At 40.8% G+C, this 18,823-nt stretch overlaps 1 protein-coding gene across 2 annotated transcripts in view; it reads right to left on the bottom strand.

The window, feature by feature from the left end:
- Positions 1 to 18,823, bottom strand: part of ATAD2B (ATPase family AAA domain containing 2B) — a 157,387-nt gene that overhangs the window by 16,329 nt on the left and 122,235 nt on the right. For both annotated transcript variants that reach the window (XM_075923418.2, XM_075923419.2), the window contains exon 25: positions 5,645 to 6,340. In XM_075923418.2, the coding sequence (XP_075779533.2) occupies positions 5,645 to 6,340 (696 nt within the window). The remainder of the gene's footprint in view (positions 1 to 5,644; positions 6,341 to 18,823) is intronic.

Genomic DNA, 18,823 nt, shown 5'->3' with positions numbered 1-18,823 from the left:
ACGTACAAGATAGGGACTGTAGGTTTGTTCTTAAGTTGAATTTGTATGTAAGTCGGAACTGGTACATATTGTAGGGGAAACTCTAGCCAAACATTTTTTTTAGTTTTGGATAGCATAGGGAAAGGTTAACTCCCCTCTAATGTTTGTTTTGCTGTCTGTTCCACTGTTCAGAAGATTTCACATCTATTTCTGTCCCTGTGACAAACTCAGGACTAAAGGAGTAACTCATCAAATACCAAACAGCTCTGCACCATGCTTTGAGCTAATAGCTTTATTTCCACACACCACCCAGGGTTCTAGGAGGAGGGTCCTTTTTTTGCTAACACAATGAGGCCAGCACTTTGTTTGTTTTGGTGGAGTCTTTGTTTGCCCAGGGAGCCCAGCATGTATAGGGGGAGGAGGGGCGGAGAGGCTGCTTTTGTCTGCTGTTCGGCAGCCTGTTGCTCAGGGGAGGGGGCAGCCTGTTGCTGGCAGGGGGGGAGGGGGGAGGCATGCAGGATGCGAGGCCGCGGGGGGGGGGGCAGCGGGCGTGGGGAGGCACTTTTCCTCTGCGCGGCAGCTCTGCGGGATCCCCGTCCCTGTGGCCAGCTGCTGCAGGCAGAGGCCAGTTGGAGCCGGCCGAAGAGGAGGAGAAGGTGGATTCTAGGACCCAGGTGAGCGAGCCCCGGGGATGCTGCTGGGCTCCGGGAGCCCGGCATGTATAGAGGGGAGGAGGGGCAGAGAGGCTGCTTTTGTCTGTTAGGCAGCCTGTTGCTCAGGGGAGGGGGCAGCCTGTTGCTGGCAGAGGGGTGAGGGGGGGGCAGCGGGCGTGGGGAGGCACTTTTCCTCTGCCCGGCAGCTCTGCGGGACCCCAGTCGGAGCCGGCCCGAGGAGGAGGAGGATCCTAGGACCCAGGTGAGCGAGCCCCGGGAATGCTGCTGCGCATGTGTGGGAGTTGCCTCACCCCGTTCGTATCTAGGGATCCGACGTAAGTCGGATCCAGGTAAGTCGGGGACTGCCTGTACATATATCCTAGGGCTCCTATAAAGTGGGTGCACAACTGGCTGGCTAATAACTACTCTCTGAGAATGGATAACAATCATGCTCGAAGGGCATAAGAAGTGGGGCTCTGCACGGGTATGTTTTGGGACCGGTTCTGTTCAATATTTTCATCAATGATTTAGATATTGGCATAGAGAGTATGCTTATTAAGTTTTCAGACAATACCAAACTGGGAGGGGTTGCACCTGCTTTGGAGGATAGCGTCAAAATTCAAAGTGATCTAGACAAACTAGAAAAATGGTCTGACGTAAATAGGATGAAGTTTAATAAGGACAAATGCAAAGTACTCTACTTAGGAAGGAACAATCAGTTTCACACATACAGAATGGAAAATGATTGTCTAGGAAGGAGTACTGTTGAAAGGGATTATAGTGCACAGCAAGTTAAACATGAGTCGAGAGTGTGACACTATTGCAAAAAAAGCAAACAAGATTCCGGGATGCATTAACAGGAGTGCTGTGAGCAAGACACAAGAAGTCATTCTTCCACTCTACTCTGCACTGATTAGATCTCAATTGGAGTATTGTGTCCAATTCTGGGCACCACATTTCAAGAAAGATGTGGAGAAATTTGAGAAGGTCCAGAAAAGACCAACAAAAGCAATTAAAGCTCTAGAAAACACAACTTATGAGGGAAGACAAAGAATTGGGCTTTTTTAGTTAGTAAAGAGAAGACTGAGAGGGGGACATGATAGCAGTTTTCAAGTATCTAAAAGGGTGTTACAAGGAAGAGTGAGAAAAATTATTCTCCTTGGCCTCTGATGATAGGACAAGAAGCAATGGGCTTAAACTGCAGGAAGGAAGATGAACATGAAGAAAAACTTCCCAATTGTCAGGGTGGTTAAGCACTGGAATAAATTGCTTAGGGAGGTTATGGAATATCCATCACTGGAGATACTTAAGAGCAGGTTAGACAGATACCTGTCAGGGATGATCTAGACCAGTGTTTTTCAACCAGTGGTACGAGTACCCTTAGGGGTACTAGAGAGAAATCTGGGAGATACATCAACAACTAAAATTTAGAAAAAACTTAATTTTTGTTTTAAGTTTTACAGCACTTGAAATTTTGGGGTGTAAAAAGTACAAAAATAATAATCGCCCACCTGGCTACGATTAAGTTGTTTAAGCAATTGTGTTGCAATGGTAGAAAAAAAATTGTGTCTGAAAACTGTAGGTACTGGGGGTACTAGTAATTTTTTTTTAAGGGTACTTAATTTAAAAAAAAAAAAAAAAAAAGGTTGAGAAACACTGATGTAGACAGTGCTTAGTCCTGCCATAAGGGCAGGTGACAGGACTCGAGGACCTCTCAAGGTCCCTTCCAGTTGTAGGTTTCTGTGATTCTATGAACTTTAAGAGGTGCCATATATTTTTATTTAATACAATTTTATTGGATCCACCAATCCATTTTTACTAGTGGCCCAACTAAACCCTTCCTGCCACTCTAATAGCTTTTGAATGGTTAGAGCGAGGTGACATATAACATGACTTTCAAAAAGTGACTGACACATTTAAAATCTGACTCCAGAATACAGTCACAGCTTGTCAGCTACAGCATGGGCTGAAATACATGCAGACTGCAGGGCATGGAGCTTCTCAGCTCCCATTGGCTGCTGTTCGCTGTTCACAGCCAATGTGAGCTGAGAGGCTCCGTGTCTGCAAGCAAACAAACCCATACTCTGCAAGCAAACAAATGTCCCAGCAGAGTACAGCAGAGTCTGCAGCACTTCCCAGGGTCACTTCCCAGCCTAGCAGTGCAATCTGCTGACACGCTGGGACTTTTTAGCAACATGGAGCATCTGCAGGCTTTGAGCCTGTCAGCTCCCAGTTAGGGATGTTAAAATTAGATTAATCAACTAATCGAATAGTCAGTAGAATTTCTGCTTTGAAATGTTGCAAGAGCCCGCCTGGCTGTAGTTACGTTTCTAAGGAGGAAGTGCTGCATGGCGTTCCACCTTTGAAATGCAGCATGGAACCTGGGGCCAGTGGGGGATTTAAGAGTCCCCTGCTGGCCCAGACTTCATGTGGCACTTCCACTTTGAAATGTACAAGAGCCCCATTGGGGACTCTTGTACATTTCAAAGGTGAAATGCCACTGCTGTGCCCTGCCCCCTCCCACGGAGCTGGAGAGAACCAACTTTTAAGATGACTCCCTCCAGAATCCTCTCCGCTTCCCCACCCACCCACCAACCCACATGCGCGCGTCCTTGCTGCCTCTTTCTGATAGAGGCAGCAAGGGAAGGAAAGTGAGTAGTTGACTAGTGTGTTGACTATCTGATAAGCTTTTGTTTATCAGATAGTGAACTCTTTCACACACACCCCCTATTCCCAGTCCCTGTCTTCCACAGCTCTGGGTCAAGGGGAGTGGCAGGAAGTGGCAACCAGTACACCCCTTGGCCCACACTGCTTTCCTTAGCACCTGACCTCTCCATCCCTGCCCATCCAAGGAGGCTATAATGAGGGGGATCTTGTGGCCAAAAGGCAGCTCCTGCCCCGGCACTCTGCCCTTGGCTGGAAACGGAGCTCCGGGGGAGTAAAAAAAGAAAAGGAAAAGAAAAATAAGAATCAGAATCACTGTGGGACAGAGAGGGCTGGAGCGCAAACAACAGTGCAGCTGGCGGCGGGAGGACAGATGGTTGGGAAAGGTGAGCTCTGGGCGAGAATCGCCTTGCAAAAAGTCCCCATCCTGGGCCAGATCCTTACTTTTAAACTTTCCACAGACCCGCTACAGTACCATCGGGGTCCAGGTGGGAAACCACTGATCTACATCATCTCCCAAGGTTTACTTTTCTCTCTTTATTACTACTGCTGATCCTACCCTGTCATTGCTTCTCTTGCCTCAACTATTCAACACACCTCTTTTCTTACAAGGCTGATTGTCACTTTAGTTTTCTTCACTTTATACATACATTTCTGAACGTATTTTTGTCCCACTACTCAGACCACATTGATGCAAATTTGAGTCCCCTCACTACCATTTGTCTTCCACATTAAGTTGAAAATTGTGTTCCTAACCTACAAAACCCTGCAAAATTCCACTCCTGACAAATCAGCACTTTGTTCCCATTTAATTTCTCATGTGCACTGCCTTGCTCAAGCCTCTCAACTACACACATTTTTCATCTCCTTCTACCACTTATTACTATACCATATTCCGTGCTACTCCTTATCCTTGGAAAACTCTTCTTAACCTTATACACTGAGTAATCGTGACATCTATCATTCAATCCCTTTGTTACAACTCATTTATTTTTCAAACCCTAACATTAACCTTTTAAAGATACACAGCTGTCCATAAATACATAAAAGAACAAATGAAAAAGGAAGCGAACAAACAGCTCTCATTTCTCCCCCCTCAGGAAATCATGGGCACCAAGGGATGTTGTTTCTCTGCTTTTATTCACCATTATCCTTCCCACCTCTTTGTCTGTTGTCCTTTCTCTGCGATGTCTATCCAACTATTGATTGTAAATTGCTCCCAGCAGGGATCGTCACTTACAATGCTACATGTACACCTCAGGCAAAAATCTTTTTGTTACAATTTTTTAAAAAATATAATACTCTTAACTAGGGATGTAAGCGACTAGTCGACTAGTTGCTTCCCCCTTCCTTTTCTGCCTCTATCAGAGCAGCAAGGGCGGGAGAGTAGGAGATGGTGCTGGGGGAAAACAGATGAAAAGCCGGCTTTTAAGCTGGTTCCATCCATCACCATCTCTGCTGGAGGCAGGGGGCTAGCAGGGACTGAGCACAAGCCAACAATCAGCTGATTCCCGGCTTGCACCCAGTCTCAGATGCTGCGCCTCTGCTTTTAAAATGTATTAAGTGCCTGCCAGTTCTTAATACATTTACAAATCAGAAACGCAGTGGGAGGGACCTAGCACGAGCTGGGACAGCTAATTTCTGGCTTGCACTGGGTCCCCCCACTGCGCTCCAGCCTTTTAAATGTATTAAGAGCTTATCAGCTCTTAATACATTTAAAAGGCAGACACACAGTAGGATTAGCTCCCATGGCTAACCCAGCTGCAGCTCCCTCACTTATAAAGAAATCAACTTGTCGATTGAAAATCCATCAACTAGTCGATTGAAAATCTATTGACTAGTTGATTAAACAAAATTTAACATCCCTGCTCTTAACCTATTTTCATCCAAATCCTTCACATTTGCAATAAGGAAATCCTGCAAGATTATGCATGCTTTATATTTTATTGTATTAAAACCCAGTGACACTGCAAATGACTGAATCAGAAAGCACTATGACCCCACAAGATATTTAAGCACCATACTAAAAGAAATCTTCAAAAAAAATTATTTTCAATATCACAAAATGTTACTTGTATATGTGCAGTTTCCCCTCAGAAACCATATAAAAGCATATAAACACAGTGCTAGTATTAGGGTAGGCTTATTCATCTAAGGAAGCACACATAGTGAATGTGACCAAAAATGAGTTTACCCACAGTGGAATTGTATTATAAGAATATTAATGTTCAAAATGTTCAAGGTACAGTCATATAATACACTATGCAGCTGCTATTGCAACAAAGTATATCCATCTATATTTACAGCATTAAGCTCAGTACTGGAAATACTGAAAACATAAGCCGTACCTTCTTTATCTGGTTCTGTCTCTTTAGTCTCAAATTCTGTACTGCTCAGTGATGTCTTTTCATTATTGCTGTATTGTGTATCCTCAATATTAGAATGTTTTACCAAATCAGCTCCCTGATTTTCACCAGAATCTTCTGTTATTTCCTTTGGCTGATCTTCAGATATAGCTTTTTGTTCATTACGAGACATAACAGTGTTGTCACATGCTGAAACATCAACTGGTTCTGCTTTACCATTCTGACATTCTGGAACAGGCATTCCCTCTAAACTGTTTCCAGATGCCTCGCCATTTACACAGTCCCCCTTAGACTCTTTCCTTGATTCCTTTTCAGCATTCACATTAAGACTGTCATTTACTAACAGGGATTCATTTGAACTCTCTTCTTCTGTGGATGCAAAACTGTTTTCTTTTCCTACTGTCCCATTGTTAAGTCTCTGCTCCGAGTCTATATCCATGATATCACAGGAGGACTCATCATTTGTCATAGACAGATCTCCTGTTTCCTCTCCATTCTCAATGCAGTCTGTGCTGATCTCTAGTTCCCCATTTTCTAGCAGCTTCCTGTCCTCTCCATGATTTTCATCATCGGCAAATTTTGCATCATCTTCATCTTTTTTCAGATTGTTGACTTTTCTCTTTTTAATAATGCCTTTCCCCCACTGTGACCGTCGTCTTGATTTCCTCCTTATTCGAACTGTATTGGAAGAGAGAGAAAACTCGTTACTTTTAAATGCTCATACATCTCCAACATATGGGCTAGGATAACTGAACAATACTAACAGACACCCACTATTCCCACACTTGGAGATTTTCAAAAGCATTCAACATTGAACTCATTCTGCTCCAACTGAACTCAACAATAAAACAGAGTCAGACCAATGCAAAATACTTCTGAAAGTTCCACCACTATGGATATTTTACACTAAGTAAGCTCATTAATTTAATCAGTAATGCCACTCCCCTGTCCTTATTTACATTCCTCATGAAGACTGACTTTTATTTAGATGACTAAATATCAAACAATTAAAGCCAATTTTACTTCACTTTTTTTTAAATCCCTCAGATCACTTGGAACTATAATGTTGTGCAAAAATTAAGATACATAACCCAACAACCTTATTTTTTTTACCAATGTCCTCTCTCTGACCATTGACATTGATTTGCTTGTTTGAAGTCAGATAATATACTCTCTGTGATGGGGCAGTGTCTTCTTAGGGCACGTCTAAACTACATTCCTCTTTCGAAAGAGGGATATAAATTAGACAGATCGAAATTGCAAATCAAGCCAGGATTTGAATTTCCCGTGCTTCGTTTGCATAAAGGCAGGTGCATGCTCTTTCGATAAAGGCCTTTTCAAAAGTGAAATTGCCATCTAGATGTGGTTCTTTTGAACAAAAACAACACAAAACAAAACACGTTTTTGAAAGATCCCGTACTCCTCAAAAAGAGGGTTTTTCTTCCCCAAAAGAACTGCGTCTAGACGGTGGTTTAACATTCGAAAAGCCCTTCATTGAAAAATGCACGGCTGCCATTATGCAAATGAAGCATGGGAAATTCAAATCGCAGCTTCATTCGCAATTTCAATCTGTCTAATTTACATCCCTCTTTCAAAAGAGGGATGTAGTTTAGACAAAGCTTAAGTGTCTAGGATAGTGAGACATCAATCTCAAAAGGAGCTTTTGGTTATGTTCCTAATATCAACTTTAAACAATAGTACAGGAATAGTATTCAACTGTAATGTTGAATTTCAGTGGTTTTTTTAAGAGCGTAATGATGAAAGTGTAGTTTAGCAGACTGGTAGATGGGAACTCCTGGATTTCAATTTCAGTTCTGATACAGATTACTTGTGCTCTTTGGCAAGTTATAACCACTTTGCTAGAGATTTTCCTTCTAAAAATGGAGGCCGCTCTACTTAAAGTGGTCATATGGGTGCTGGCAGTATCTTCAGAGAAAACAATCAGTATGACGGGGAATCTCTCTCAAAGTGACAATCTTTCAAAATGAAAGAAACTAAGTCCATTAACAGTATCTTCTCACCTCATTTGGTCAGTTATGAAAGTCAATGTTCACAAAGTTGCTCTGAAGATGCTAGTACCATGTTAGTGTTGTGTAGATGTTCAGAGAAACATTATTAAATGCAGAGAACTTCTTCTCTGAAGGTGCCATACTTAATCTAATCCTTTAACTAGTCTCAACAATTTAGTAACTACAACATTAACAAAAAATGTTAACTTTTAGTTTAAATTTTTTTTTAAAAGGACAGTCATATTGAAAAATCACAATTCCACCTGAAAAGTGTATACATACTATTACAAGTAATCCCTAAGAATACTAAAATGAAAGATTTAAAAAAAAATTCTCACAGCTTAGTTTGTGTATTTAATAGCACTTTCTATACCGTTAGTTTCACTGTTTTGTTAATGATCAATTGCATTCGTCTCAGGCACAACTTTGGTGGAGCTCACATACACGGTGAGCTGCGAACCCTCCACTGCTTTGCAGAGGAAAGGGGGCAAGGCGTCCGGTGAGGGGGTCAGCGGGAAATGGAGTGGCAAGCAGCAAACCCTCCACCGCTTTGTGGGGAGGCGGGGAAAGCCCTGCGCAGCTGCTGGCAACATGTCAGTTTGGGAAATCGTGTTATTCCGGGGACAGCCGTATAATTCAAAAAAGTTCCCTAAAAAAAAAATCGTGCTATCGCGAAAACGTGTTAAGCAGGCACGTGTTAAATGAGGAATTACTGTACTGACAATAATGTTATTTCCAATTTAATACCAATACTGAGAAATTAAAAGTAAAAAAAAAAAACTAGTTTGTATTTGGCGACACAATATATGGAGATATACCATATCATCTCATAGAACTGGAAGGGACCTTGAGAGGTCATTGAGTCCAGTCTGCTGCCCTCATAGCAGGACCAAGTACCATCCCTGACAAATTTGCCCCAGATCCCTAAATGGCTCCCTTAAGGATTGAACTCACAACCCTGGGTTTAGCAGGCCAATGCTCAAACCACTGAGCTACCCTTCCCCCATATAACATTATAAAGCCCAGCTATCGGTAGGGAGTGGGGGAAAGAGCTGGGAGGTAAAGGGAAGGGGCCATGCACGGCTCAGCTGGGATGTGGGGGGAGCCAGGAAGCCCATGGGCAGAGAGAAAGAGCCCACTCAATTAACCACATTTAGCACGGACACTAACTGACAATTTTTTTCTATTTCCTTTCTCTCCCCAGCCCCTCTTTTTATGCTACTTATTTGCAACTCTGGATCCCCTGCGCTACTCATCTTAATTTTGGAGTAAGCCCCATTGAACTTATTTGGCACTTCCGTTTTTTGAGAAAAAGTTTAGATATGCTAAAGTAAAATAGGGAAAAGGCTTATGGCATCACCATTGTGGTCTGTGGCCATTATGTTCCAAAATAAGGGGCATGTATTAGGTAATATAAAATAAGAAAATGACACTCAGTGGCAATGTTTCTTAAACTTTTTAAGACCGAGGAACAAACAACATTTTTTTTTAAATGACGAACAACAGGATTTTTTTTTTTGAGGAAAAAAAAAGGGGGAGGAGGTGGAGGGAGTTATTGAGCAAACAAAAAAAGTTGCCAACCCAGTGTGCCATAGAACACAGTTTTAGAAACAGTGCTCAATGGCAACAGACAACTCTAGATCTCTCTTAACTGCAGCTTTCTGTACTGTATACTTGAAAAAACAAAAACTGGGCTGGGTAGCACTTTATAGACTAACAAAACAGATTCTAAACTTAGTTAACTAATTAAACAAGCCATGAGGATTAGCTAAGTTAAACTTTTCATCCTAGCAACATCCAACACAGTAAATAGCTTTGGAATTTACTTGTCTAATCAAACATACTAAAAGAGAGGGAGTCTTGAAGAATGAATCATTGCAAAATTAATTATTTAAGTTACTAAGCAGTTGATCCACTCAGCCATATCCACATCTTCATCCACATCATTTTCTCCCAATAAGCAGTTTTCCTTAAGATATTTCATTCTTGAAATTATTCCCTGCATCTTATTCTTGCATTACTTACACCCATTTTTTTACTCAGGGAAAGAATTTCTTCACAATATTCCGAGATAGGGTCTCTTGAACCCAGAAACATAAAAAGTTGTGTGTGTGCTGAATAGTTTTCCCTTTTTCTTTCCAGTTCACTCCACTGTTCCTTTCTATGTTGCCTCCATCCTTTTCCTATACTGTCTTTCTGTCTTTAAGACAATGTCTTAACTCACTCCTCTGCCACGCTTGACCAAGGTCCACCAATAGCCCAGAATAAAAACCATCCTATCCAGCCTGTGTCTTTCTTTGTGCGTTACTTTTTAGTTTGCTAAGAAATTGAAAGCCCAGAACTATCAAAAAGTAAGAGCTGGTAGTTAAGCTGGACAGACTAGAGCCATTAATTCATTTTTAAGAGACTGCAAGTGCAGGTATAGCATGTTTATGATGAGATTTAATTGTAATTGTTATTTTTAAATGAGAAATATAACATTTTAGACAATTTTACAAAAGTTTGCTTTAAATAAAAAAAATCAAAAAGGGAGACAGGAAACACAAATATGTAATCCTTTCATAATTTAGCACAATCTTTCTCCCATTGCAATCATTATCTATCATTACAATAGTTAATTTTGGAATAGGACAGATACACCAAACATTAAAAAGAAAAATTATGCCAATTAAAACAGAACGAAAACAGATTAATTCCATTTGTGGAGTCTATGAACTTCAAAGCTCTGCTAGTCATATGCCATTCCAGGAGTATTAGCTGAAGAACAGCCTTTTACTTTAAGTTTATTTTAAAAAATCCAGGCAGATGTTTCAAATCATTAGCTAGAAGAGAACGTTTGAAGTCTTTTAATTACAAGACTGGTTTCTATGTCAAAAGGGGAAACAAAATTTAACAAAACACAGAACCAAGAACATTGCTCAGAAAATAAAACAAGAAAAATGTGGAAAACAAAACAAAAGATAGAAAATCAAAAAACATTCTGTAAAAATGTACAGTAACCTTTGTACCAATGTTTCACATAATTTAATGTATAACGATCACATACTTTGTTTACCATTTTCTTGTACTCATACATGCAGTGTTCTTGGTCAAATTGTTGATTTGAGTACAAACCTTATGAATCAGAAAAACTCATTTGCAAGAGAAAAGGCTTTTCCTTGGTAGGCCTCTTGCTGGACTGACATAAATGTAATATGGTTTGTGATGAGAATGTTTACAAACACGGGAAGACTTCTCATACAAAGCGAGACTGAACAGGTTGTGATTATTTTGGTTAGGGAAGAGACAAGTATGAAGGTTATATATTGAGAAGGGTACAAACGAAATAGATACTGAAAAGGTAATTTAGGAGCTCCCACTACCTCTATGATAATACAAAACAAAAAAAAGTCATCTTGAAAAGCAGCCTGTTTAAAAAGAACAAAGTATTTTTACACAATCCATAATTAGCCTATGGAAGTCACTACCCCCAAATATTGAGAACAAGAGTTTAATTGGATTAAAAAAAAATGAGAGAGACAAGAGTAACAAGAACATCCATAGTTTCATTACATATGATTTTTTTAAATCAGAAGCTATCAAAAGCCTGATTCTTAAAGGCTTCAAAAGCCATTAACTAAAAAAGTTAAGAAGTTTGCCTCTAAAATCAGAAAAATATGATAATCAACTATAGAATTTCTTGCACCTTCCAGGTTCTCTCTCCTGTCAGAGACATGAAGCCACACTAAAAGGAACACTGCTCTTATCCAGCATGACAATTCCTATATGTTCATATAAAAAAATTATGTGTGGTATAGTCATGATCTACTGCAGTTATCTGAGATTAGGCTAGAACCAGGAACCCCCGAGTTCTGACTTCAGGTAGTAACTTCATCTGCAGCAGCCATGTCTACAGTGATGGAGAAAACTGGTGTAAGATAATGCAATTTCCAGCTACTACAACTGCACGGCTGGAGTAAATGATTTTCATCAATTTTCTGAGGTGGCCCCACAGTGGGAGGTCAACGGGAGAAATGCTCCCCCTAAGTGGGAGGTTGACAGGAGTACTACAGTCAATGAGGGCATCATCAGTGATTGATTTTGTGGGACTTTACTAGACCCACTAAATCAAATGCCAAAGATCAACTGCTGCAGTGTCAATCTCCACAGCAGTGGAAACCAGCCCTCGGTGTCAATAATTCTTACCTCTACCTCATAATAAAAGCAACTCTAGGATTAATTTGTATTTGTAACTCACTTTGAAGATGATTTTTTTAATGTTTTCCTCTCAAGTTTAGGTGGCTTGTCCACTAAACCATCCCCCAAACAGGATGCATCACTACTTATTTGAAATAAAGCATTATAGCAGAGGCTTATATGACTGGGTCTACATCTTGTTCATAATTTTTTTAACCTTCCTTAAGCTATTGTGTCTGCAGTTTCATTAGAAAGCAGGAACACTTGAACACTAGCCTGACATGGCATCAGCAATTAGTAGCATTTTAACCCATGTCACCTTAACCCTTCAGTTCTAGATGACAGTTAAAATGCCATCAAACACAAGTGCTAAAATTCCAGAATAAACCATGTGGATTTTGGTCCCAAATGCAGAACCTGGTTAAAATTGTGAAAAATATCAGGGAACCAGTTTTCCCTTTCCACCCTCAGGTTCTCTCACTTGTTTTAGAGTCAATAATCAATGCCAGTTCACATCTGCTAAACATATAGAAGTCATGACAAAGAGAAAGGGAAGGAGACTTAAAAATGGAGTAGAGGGAGTAAGAATGAAAAAAGGATGAGAAAAGAAATCATCCCCCAAAAAAGAGTAGCAGTTTTTTTCACCAGAAGACCAGCAGATACAAAAATTGACATCATTTAAAAATAGTGGTGAGGACCAAGCTATCCAAAGCTATAGTTCTTTACTAATACACTAAAATTGGTTTTATTCAGGAAGTACTTTTTCCTGCTACCCATTTCTTTAGTTGATCTGAGAAATAGACAGATACATAGATAGGATAGTTTATTCTAGTAGGATAAATTCAGTAATATGTTTCTCCTATTAATTTTATTTGCTATGAAATACATTTTAATCTGAAGTTTGGAAATCAATTCTATTTTTAATACTTCACTAGCTTTAAAATAAATCTACAAAAATTTTCTTGCTACAATTGTCAAACACCTGTAAGACATTTGGAGCATCCCTTACTCCATAAAACAAGCTGTGCAGGTTATTATGCAAGTAAAACAGCACTTGGTCAGTCCACTCCACCAATTCAATATTGCAAAATAATGTGCTACATACTCCATCTACTGGCAAGACACAGCAATATGAACGACGTTTTATTACTGCAACATTACAATAGTTAAAGTTCTACTGCCATGGCCTCCAAAATTTATTTTAATTGTTTCAGCAGTGACTAATATACCGCCTACGCAGGACAAGACACATCACCAGCACAATCTTACCCACTCAAACACACACAAACCCCTCTGTCACTCATGTAAATCCCAATCCCCTTTCTCTTATGCCGCTGCTGTGTTCCCACAAAACTTATACAAAAGTCACATCAGTGTCACCTCCACACAGGACAAAGTTAGATACTGTGGTGATAAACACCTTGGGTATGTCTAGACTACGTGGCTCTGTCGACGGAGCCATGTAGATTTGTTTTTTTGGCAAAGGCAAATGAAGCCGCAATTTAAATGATTGCGGCTTCATTTAAATTTACATGGCTACCGCGCTGAGCCGACAAACAGCTGGTTAGCTGTTTGTCCGCTCAGAACGCTAGTCTGGACGCTCCCCTGCCGACATCAAAGCCCTTTGTTGGCAGCCTCGGTAAACCTCATCCCACGAGGAATAACGAGGCTGCCGACAAAGGGCTTTGATGTCGGCAGGGTAGCGTCCAGACTAGCGCGCTGAGCCGACAAACAGCTGATCAGCTGTTTGTCGGCTCAGTGCGGCAGCCAAGTAAATTTAAATGAAGCCGTGATCATTTAAATCACGGCTTCATTTGCCTTTGCCTACAACCCTCATCTACATGGCTCCATCGATGGAGCCATGTAGTCTAGACACAGCCCTTGAGTCCACATGAGAGTTGCCTATACTTTTAGTTGCTATAACTGGTACATCTGATGAATTACAGGTTCCCTATTTTATCAGAGTATATGGAGCTTACACAAACAGCTATTTTTAGTAATTATTCTCCATTGATACTACCAGACTTAATTTACACAATGGAAAAACACTGAAATCTGCCAGAGTCTAGGAGAGCTGAACTAGGGATAACAATTGGGATTTTATTTTTGGTACTTTTAAAAATTAATTTTAATCCTATACTCCAACGGCCTATTTGTGAGCCAAGACCTCAGAATTGCTCTAGCTTTATTTTATAACTGCAATCTCTACTATTTCCTTTTACATATTTAATAAAGACTGGGTTTTGTCTGTATAAGTAGCAAAGCTCAAGCAGAGATGGAAAAGGAGTACCACTTAATAGCAAAGAAAAGACAAAATATACCCTTCAAAAGTACCAGTAAAAAATGATTCCTCGTGGTTACCTGACAGTGAAGTAAGCCTGCAACAATATTTTACCCAACAAAACTGTAAAAGTCTACCCTTCATTTACATTACTGCTTCAGAAATCTGAACTATAGTTTTAAAAAAAAATAAAAAATCAGAGGCCTAACTGTACGAGTGATCCATGTTTTCAGGGTAGTAAGAACTAGAAATAACTATCACATTAAAGTGTAAAAACAGTATGCTAAGCATATTATGAAAATGACAACATTAAACTTCAACATACAGATAAGTGAGGCACAAAAAAGTAGCAAACGCAATCAAGAGCATATGGTCACATTAGCTCTCCGTGTAAATCTAGAATAACTTCATTTACTTCAGTGGATAACCATGTAACAGAACAAAATTTAATTCATAATAAAGAACAGGCCAAACTGAGCCAAGCTGAAGGCATCTGTCAAATTGGTATTTCCAGGGATGAATTTTCATCAATTACTATTTAGAATAAACCTGTTAGATATTTTCTACAATGTGAAATAGCTTCAATCAATGGTAATAAAACTGAAAGATATCTTAGACACAGCTCAACTGCATTTTCCACCATAGCATTTACTCTGGTATAGAGACCTTGAGCATTATTCAGTGAGAAATAAGCATTTCAAAATGTATAACTAATATTAAGTATGTCACCAATTTCGCAAAGTAATACATAAGTGAAATCCAAACAATAGGCTTCTGTCACATAAAAATGCCGAAGTCTTGCTTACTGTTGACCATAAACCTTTATTTGATAAAATGTAACTGCAATTCTTCACTAATCTTGTTTTAATAATAGTTTTGCATACTTTTTTTTTTTTTTTTTAAGCGATTTTGCAAAGGCATTTCAATTCTGAAGGGGAAAACCCTCTCTTCTCCAACATGGCTCCCAAAGAGAAGGAACACACTAGCTTGCTTTACAAAAGGGTTTTTTTTTTTTTATATGTTTCATATGACTTACTCCAATTTTTGGCAATTATTCTCTACACGATATAAACAATTCTCCTAGAAGAGAAAATTGATCAGGAAGATATTGCAATTGCATGCAAAAAGACCACAAAGATAGAACAACATTACATAAGGGGAAAAAAGTCACTCCCCTTCTTGTAACTTTGTTCAAAATCTATTGTTCATGTCCATTCCAATCGCATGTGTTCACAAACATATGTGGTAGCTGTTGGATTTTTTCCATAGCAGCACGTATCAGGTCTGCCTGGACAGCACCTGGAATTGCACCTATATGTTGCTCTATACAGAGCCCTGCCTATCCGCCATCCTATCAGTTCCTTCTTGCTGGCTACTCGGACAGAGAGGTAGGTAGGTTGGTTGGCATTAGAACAGACAAACAAAACATCTCTATGAACAATAGTTACGATAAGGTGAGTAATCATTTTTTCATCTTCGCGTGTTTGTTCATGTCAATTCCAGTCAGGTGACTCACAAGCCCAAGTTCAGCAGGTGGGGTTGGAGTCATCCACTGATTAGAACACTTGCTCTTCCCAAAGGCCACATTGTCTCTATCCCACTGGGTGATTGCATAAGGGCTGTGTCTACACTGGGCCACTTATTCCAGAAAAGCAGCCGCTTTTCCGGAATAAGCTGCAAGCTGTCTACACTGGCCCCTTGAATTTCCGGAAAAGCAGTGACGATTTACTGTAAGAAATCAGCTGCTTTTCCGGAAAAACTATGCTGCTCCTGCTCTGGCAAAAGTCCTTTTTCCGAAAAACTGTTCCAGAAAAGGGCTAGTGTAGACGGCACAGTAGTCTTTTCCGGAAAAAAGCCCCGATCGCGAAAATGACAATCGGGGCTTTTTTCCGGAAAAGCGTGTCTACATTGGCCACAGACGCTTTTCTGGAAAAAGGGGTTTTCCGGAAAAGCAGCCTGCCAGTGTAGATGCTCTTTTTCCGGAAATACTTATAACGGAAAACTGTTCCATTTTAAGCATTTCCAGAAATTCATGCCAGTGTAGACACAAGCCAAAGTGTGGTAAAAGTGTGCATAGAGGACCATGTCGCCGCTCTGCAGATTTCCTGGGTAGGAATCTGCACCAGGAATCATGTTGGAAAAGGCCGGAGCCCTTGTGGAACGTGCAGTGACTGGAAGAGCAGGTGTTGTTGCTGGACTGTAGCATTCACAAATGCCAGATGTAATTGACCACAAAATCCACTGAGAAGAGACATTCTATCTATCCCTGCCACAAACTTTCAAAATGACTCCATTTTCTAAATACAGAAGTCCAGCTAGCACTCTGCAGACATCCAATGAGTGAAATTTTTGCCTCCTGTCGCTTGAATGTGGTTTTGGATAGAATACTGTGAAGAGGATGTCCTGGTTGATGTGAAACTGGGAGACAACTTTTGGGAGTAAAGCCAGGTCAGGTCTGAGCTGAACCAAGTCGCTATGGAACACAGTATAAGGGGGCTCTTATGTTAAGGCTTTGAACTTAGACACCCTCCTGGCTTAGATAATCACTACCAGAAATACTCAAAAGAACTGAATTTAGTTTCAGCTTCAGAGGCGGAAAAATGGAAGTCTGTTTTAGAAATGCTAATTGAAAAGAATAGTTCTCGTCCCATGTAAATCAAACTATATCAATCATTTTCTGATATTACTACTATATTTTTAAGTCAAGTGTCACCAAACGTTTTTGATAGCAAAGACGATCTCATCCTCTCCCATTTTCACTTATAAATCGCAATACATTCAACTCTGGCTCTAAAATAAATTATTCCCCCTCCACTTAAAATAATTCCTTTACAAACTAATCATTCTTCACACATCTATGGTACGTCTAGACTACATGCCTCTGTTGCCAGAGGCATGTAGATTAGGCTACCAGACATAGTAAAATGAAGCGGCGATTTAAATAATCGCCGCTTCATTTAAATTTACATGGCTGCCGCGCTGAGCCGACAAACAGCTGATCAGCTGTTTGTCGGCTCAGCGCAATAGTCTGGACGCGCGGGTGTCGACATCAAAGGTATTTGTCCACCACCCAGGTAAACCTCATCCCAGGAGGTTTACCTGGGTGGTCGACAAATACCTTTGATGTCGACAGCCACGTGTCCAGACTATCGCGCTGAGCCCACAAACAGCTGATCAGTTGTTTGTCGGCTCAGCGCAGCAGCCATGTAAATTTAAATGAAGCGGCGATTATTTAAATCGCCGCTTCATTTTACTATGTCTGGTAGCCTAATCTACATGCCTCTGGCGACAGAGGCATGTAGTCTAGACGTACCCTAAGACAGTCATGAGAAATCTAAAGAAGGTACTTTGGCTTTAATCTTCGCTCCAAAGAATTTCCTTTTTTTCCCCTTTCTACTATAGATGCACAAACTCTTTCAAATATGGCTGTCTGCGTGTCTGTTCACAAGTCTGTTTGTACAAGAATTCCCCCTAAATAGTAAGAGAGAGGACCACCAAATTTGGTAGGCAGCTTCCTCTTACAGCTTAAAGCCTGGTCAGGGTTTCATTGTACCAAGATAATGGGATGCATGTGGAATGTGATTGATTCTCATCAAAACGGAAAGGGAGGGGTGTGATAGCAAGGACAGTTATAGTCACGAATGACCACAAGGGGCAGCAAACATGAAGCCAGTTATACCCCAGAATAATCACAGGGGGACTACAAGCACTCCAGTCATGGGGAATAGCTGTTGTCTGGCAGCATGGCCCCCAACACATTGGTCACATCCAGGAGAGTAACTGCTGGCTTGGGCTACGCAGCCCCTGCCACCTGGGCCATCCCTGGGGAGCAAATGCCAGCCAGGTCACGTGGACCCCACCACCCCAGGTCAGATCCAGGCCACATAGGCCTCTACTCCCCCCACCCTGAGTCCCCCATGCCTCCCAATTCCCTGCCCTGACTACTGATCCCCCCCCCCCCACACACACACACACACTCCCACACTCCTTCCCTGAAGGATACAAGCAACACCAGGTAAGTCTTCTAGTCTAGATAATACATGGTTCTACCTCAGTACAGGGGACTAGATTAGAAGCCCTTAGTGGCACCTGACCTTCCTTTCCCTGGCTGGAAATAAATGAAGGAAACAGCAGCACAGCACTTCCAAGACTACAGTGTACCACACTGAGGCAATCTATTTCATGGCACAGAAGGGCTAAATTCAAATAATCATGAGCCACCTTCTTTTCTACTTTTATTTTCATGTGAACTGTCCACATTTATGTGGCAAAATGAAAACACAGAAAGCAAACTTCTGCTTCCACTATTTTACAGCATTTCATACAATTACTTCATATTGCTGACTCTTGAATTCCATAAGCACAGGAACTGAAGGACTGAGCAAGAAATAAGGCTTCAAAGGCCGCAGACCTAGCATCTCTAGAATTATTTGATGTCAAATCTACCCTATATATTTCTAAATCATTTTTATGCCAGGAAAGTAATACCATTACCATGCCAAAACCAAAAGACAAAGTGGATGAGGTAGTACCTTTTAAATGGACCAACTTCTGTTGGCACAAGAGACAAGCTTTCAAGCTAGAGAGATCTCTTCTTCAAGCCTGTCTCTTCCTCCAAAAGATGTTGGTTCAATAAAAAAAAAAAGTTTTTAGCCCCTCTCTTTTGTCTCATATCCTGGGACCAACATGCATGCC

This window comes from Pelodiscus sinensis, chromosome 3 (assembly GCF_052426305.1).
Source record: "Pelodiscus sinensis isolate ZL-2025 chromosome 3, ASM5242630v1, whole genome shotgun sequence".
NCBI classification, from domain to species: Eukaryota; Metazoa; Chordata; order Testudines; family Trionychidae; genus Pelodiscus; species Pelodiscus sinensis.
The sequence above is the reverse complement of the archived record's forward strand: the minus strand, read 5'-3'. Positions and strand labels throughout refer to the sequence as shown.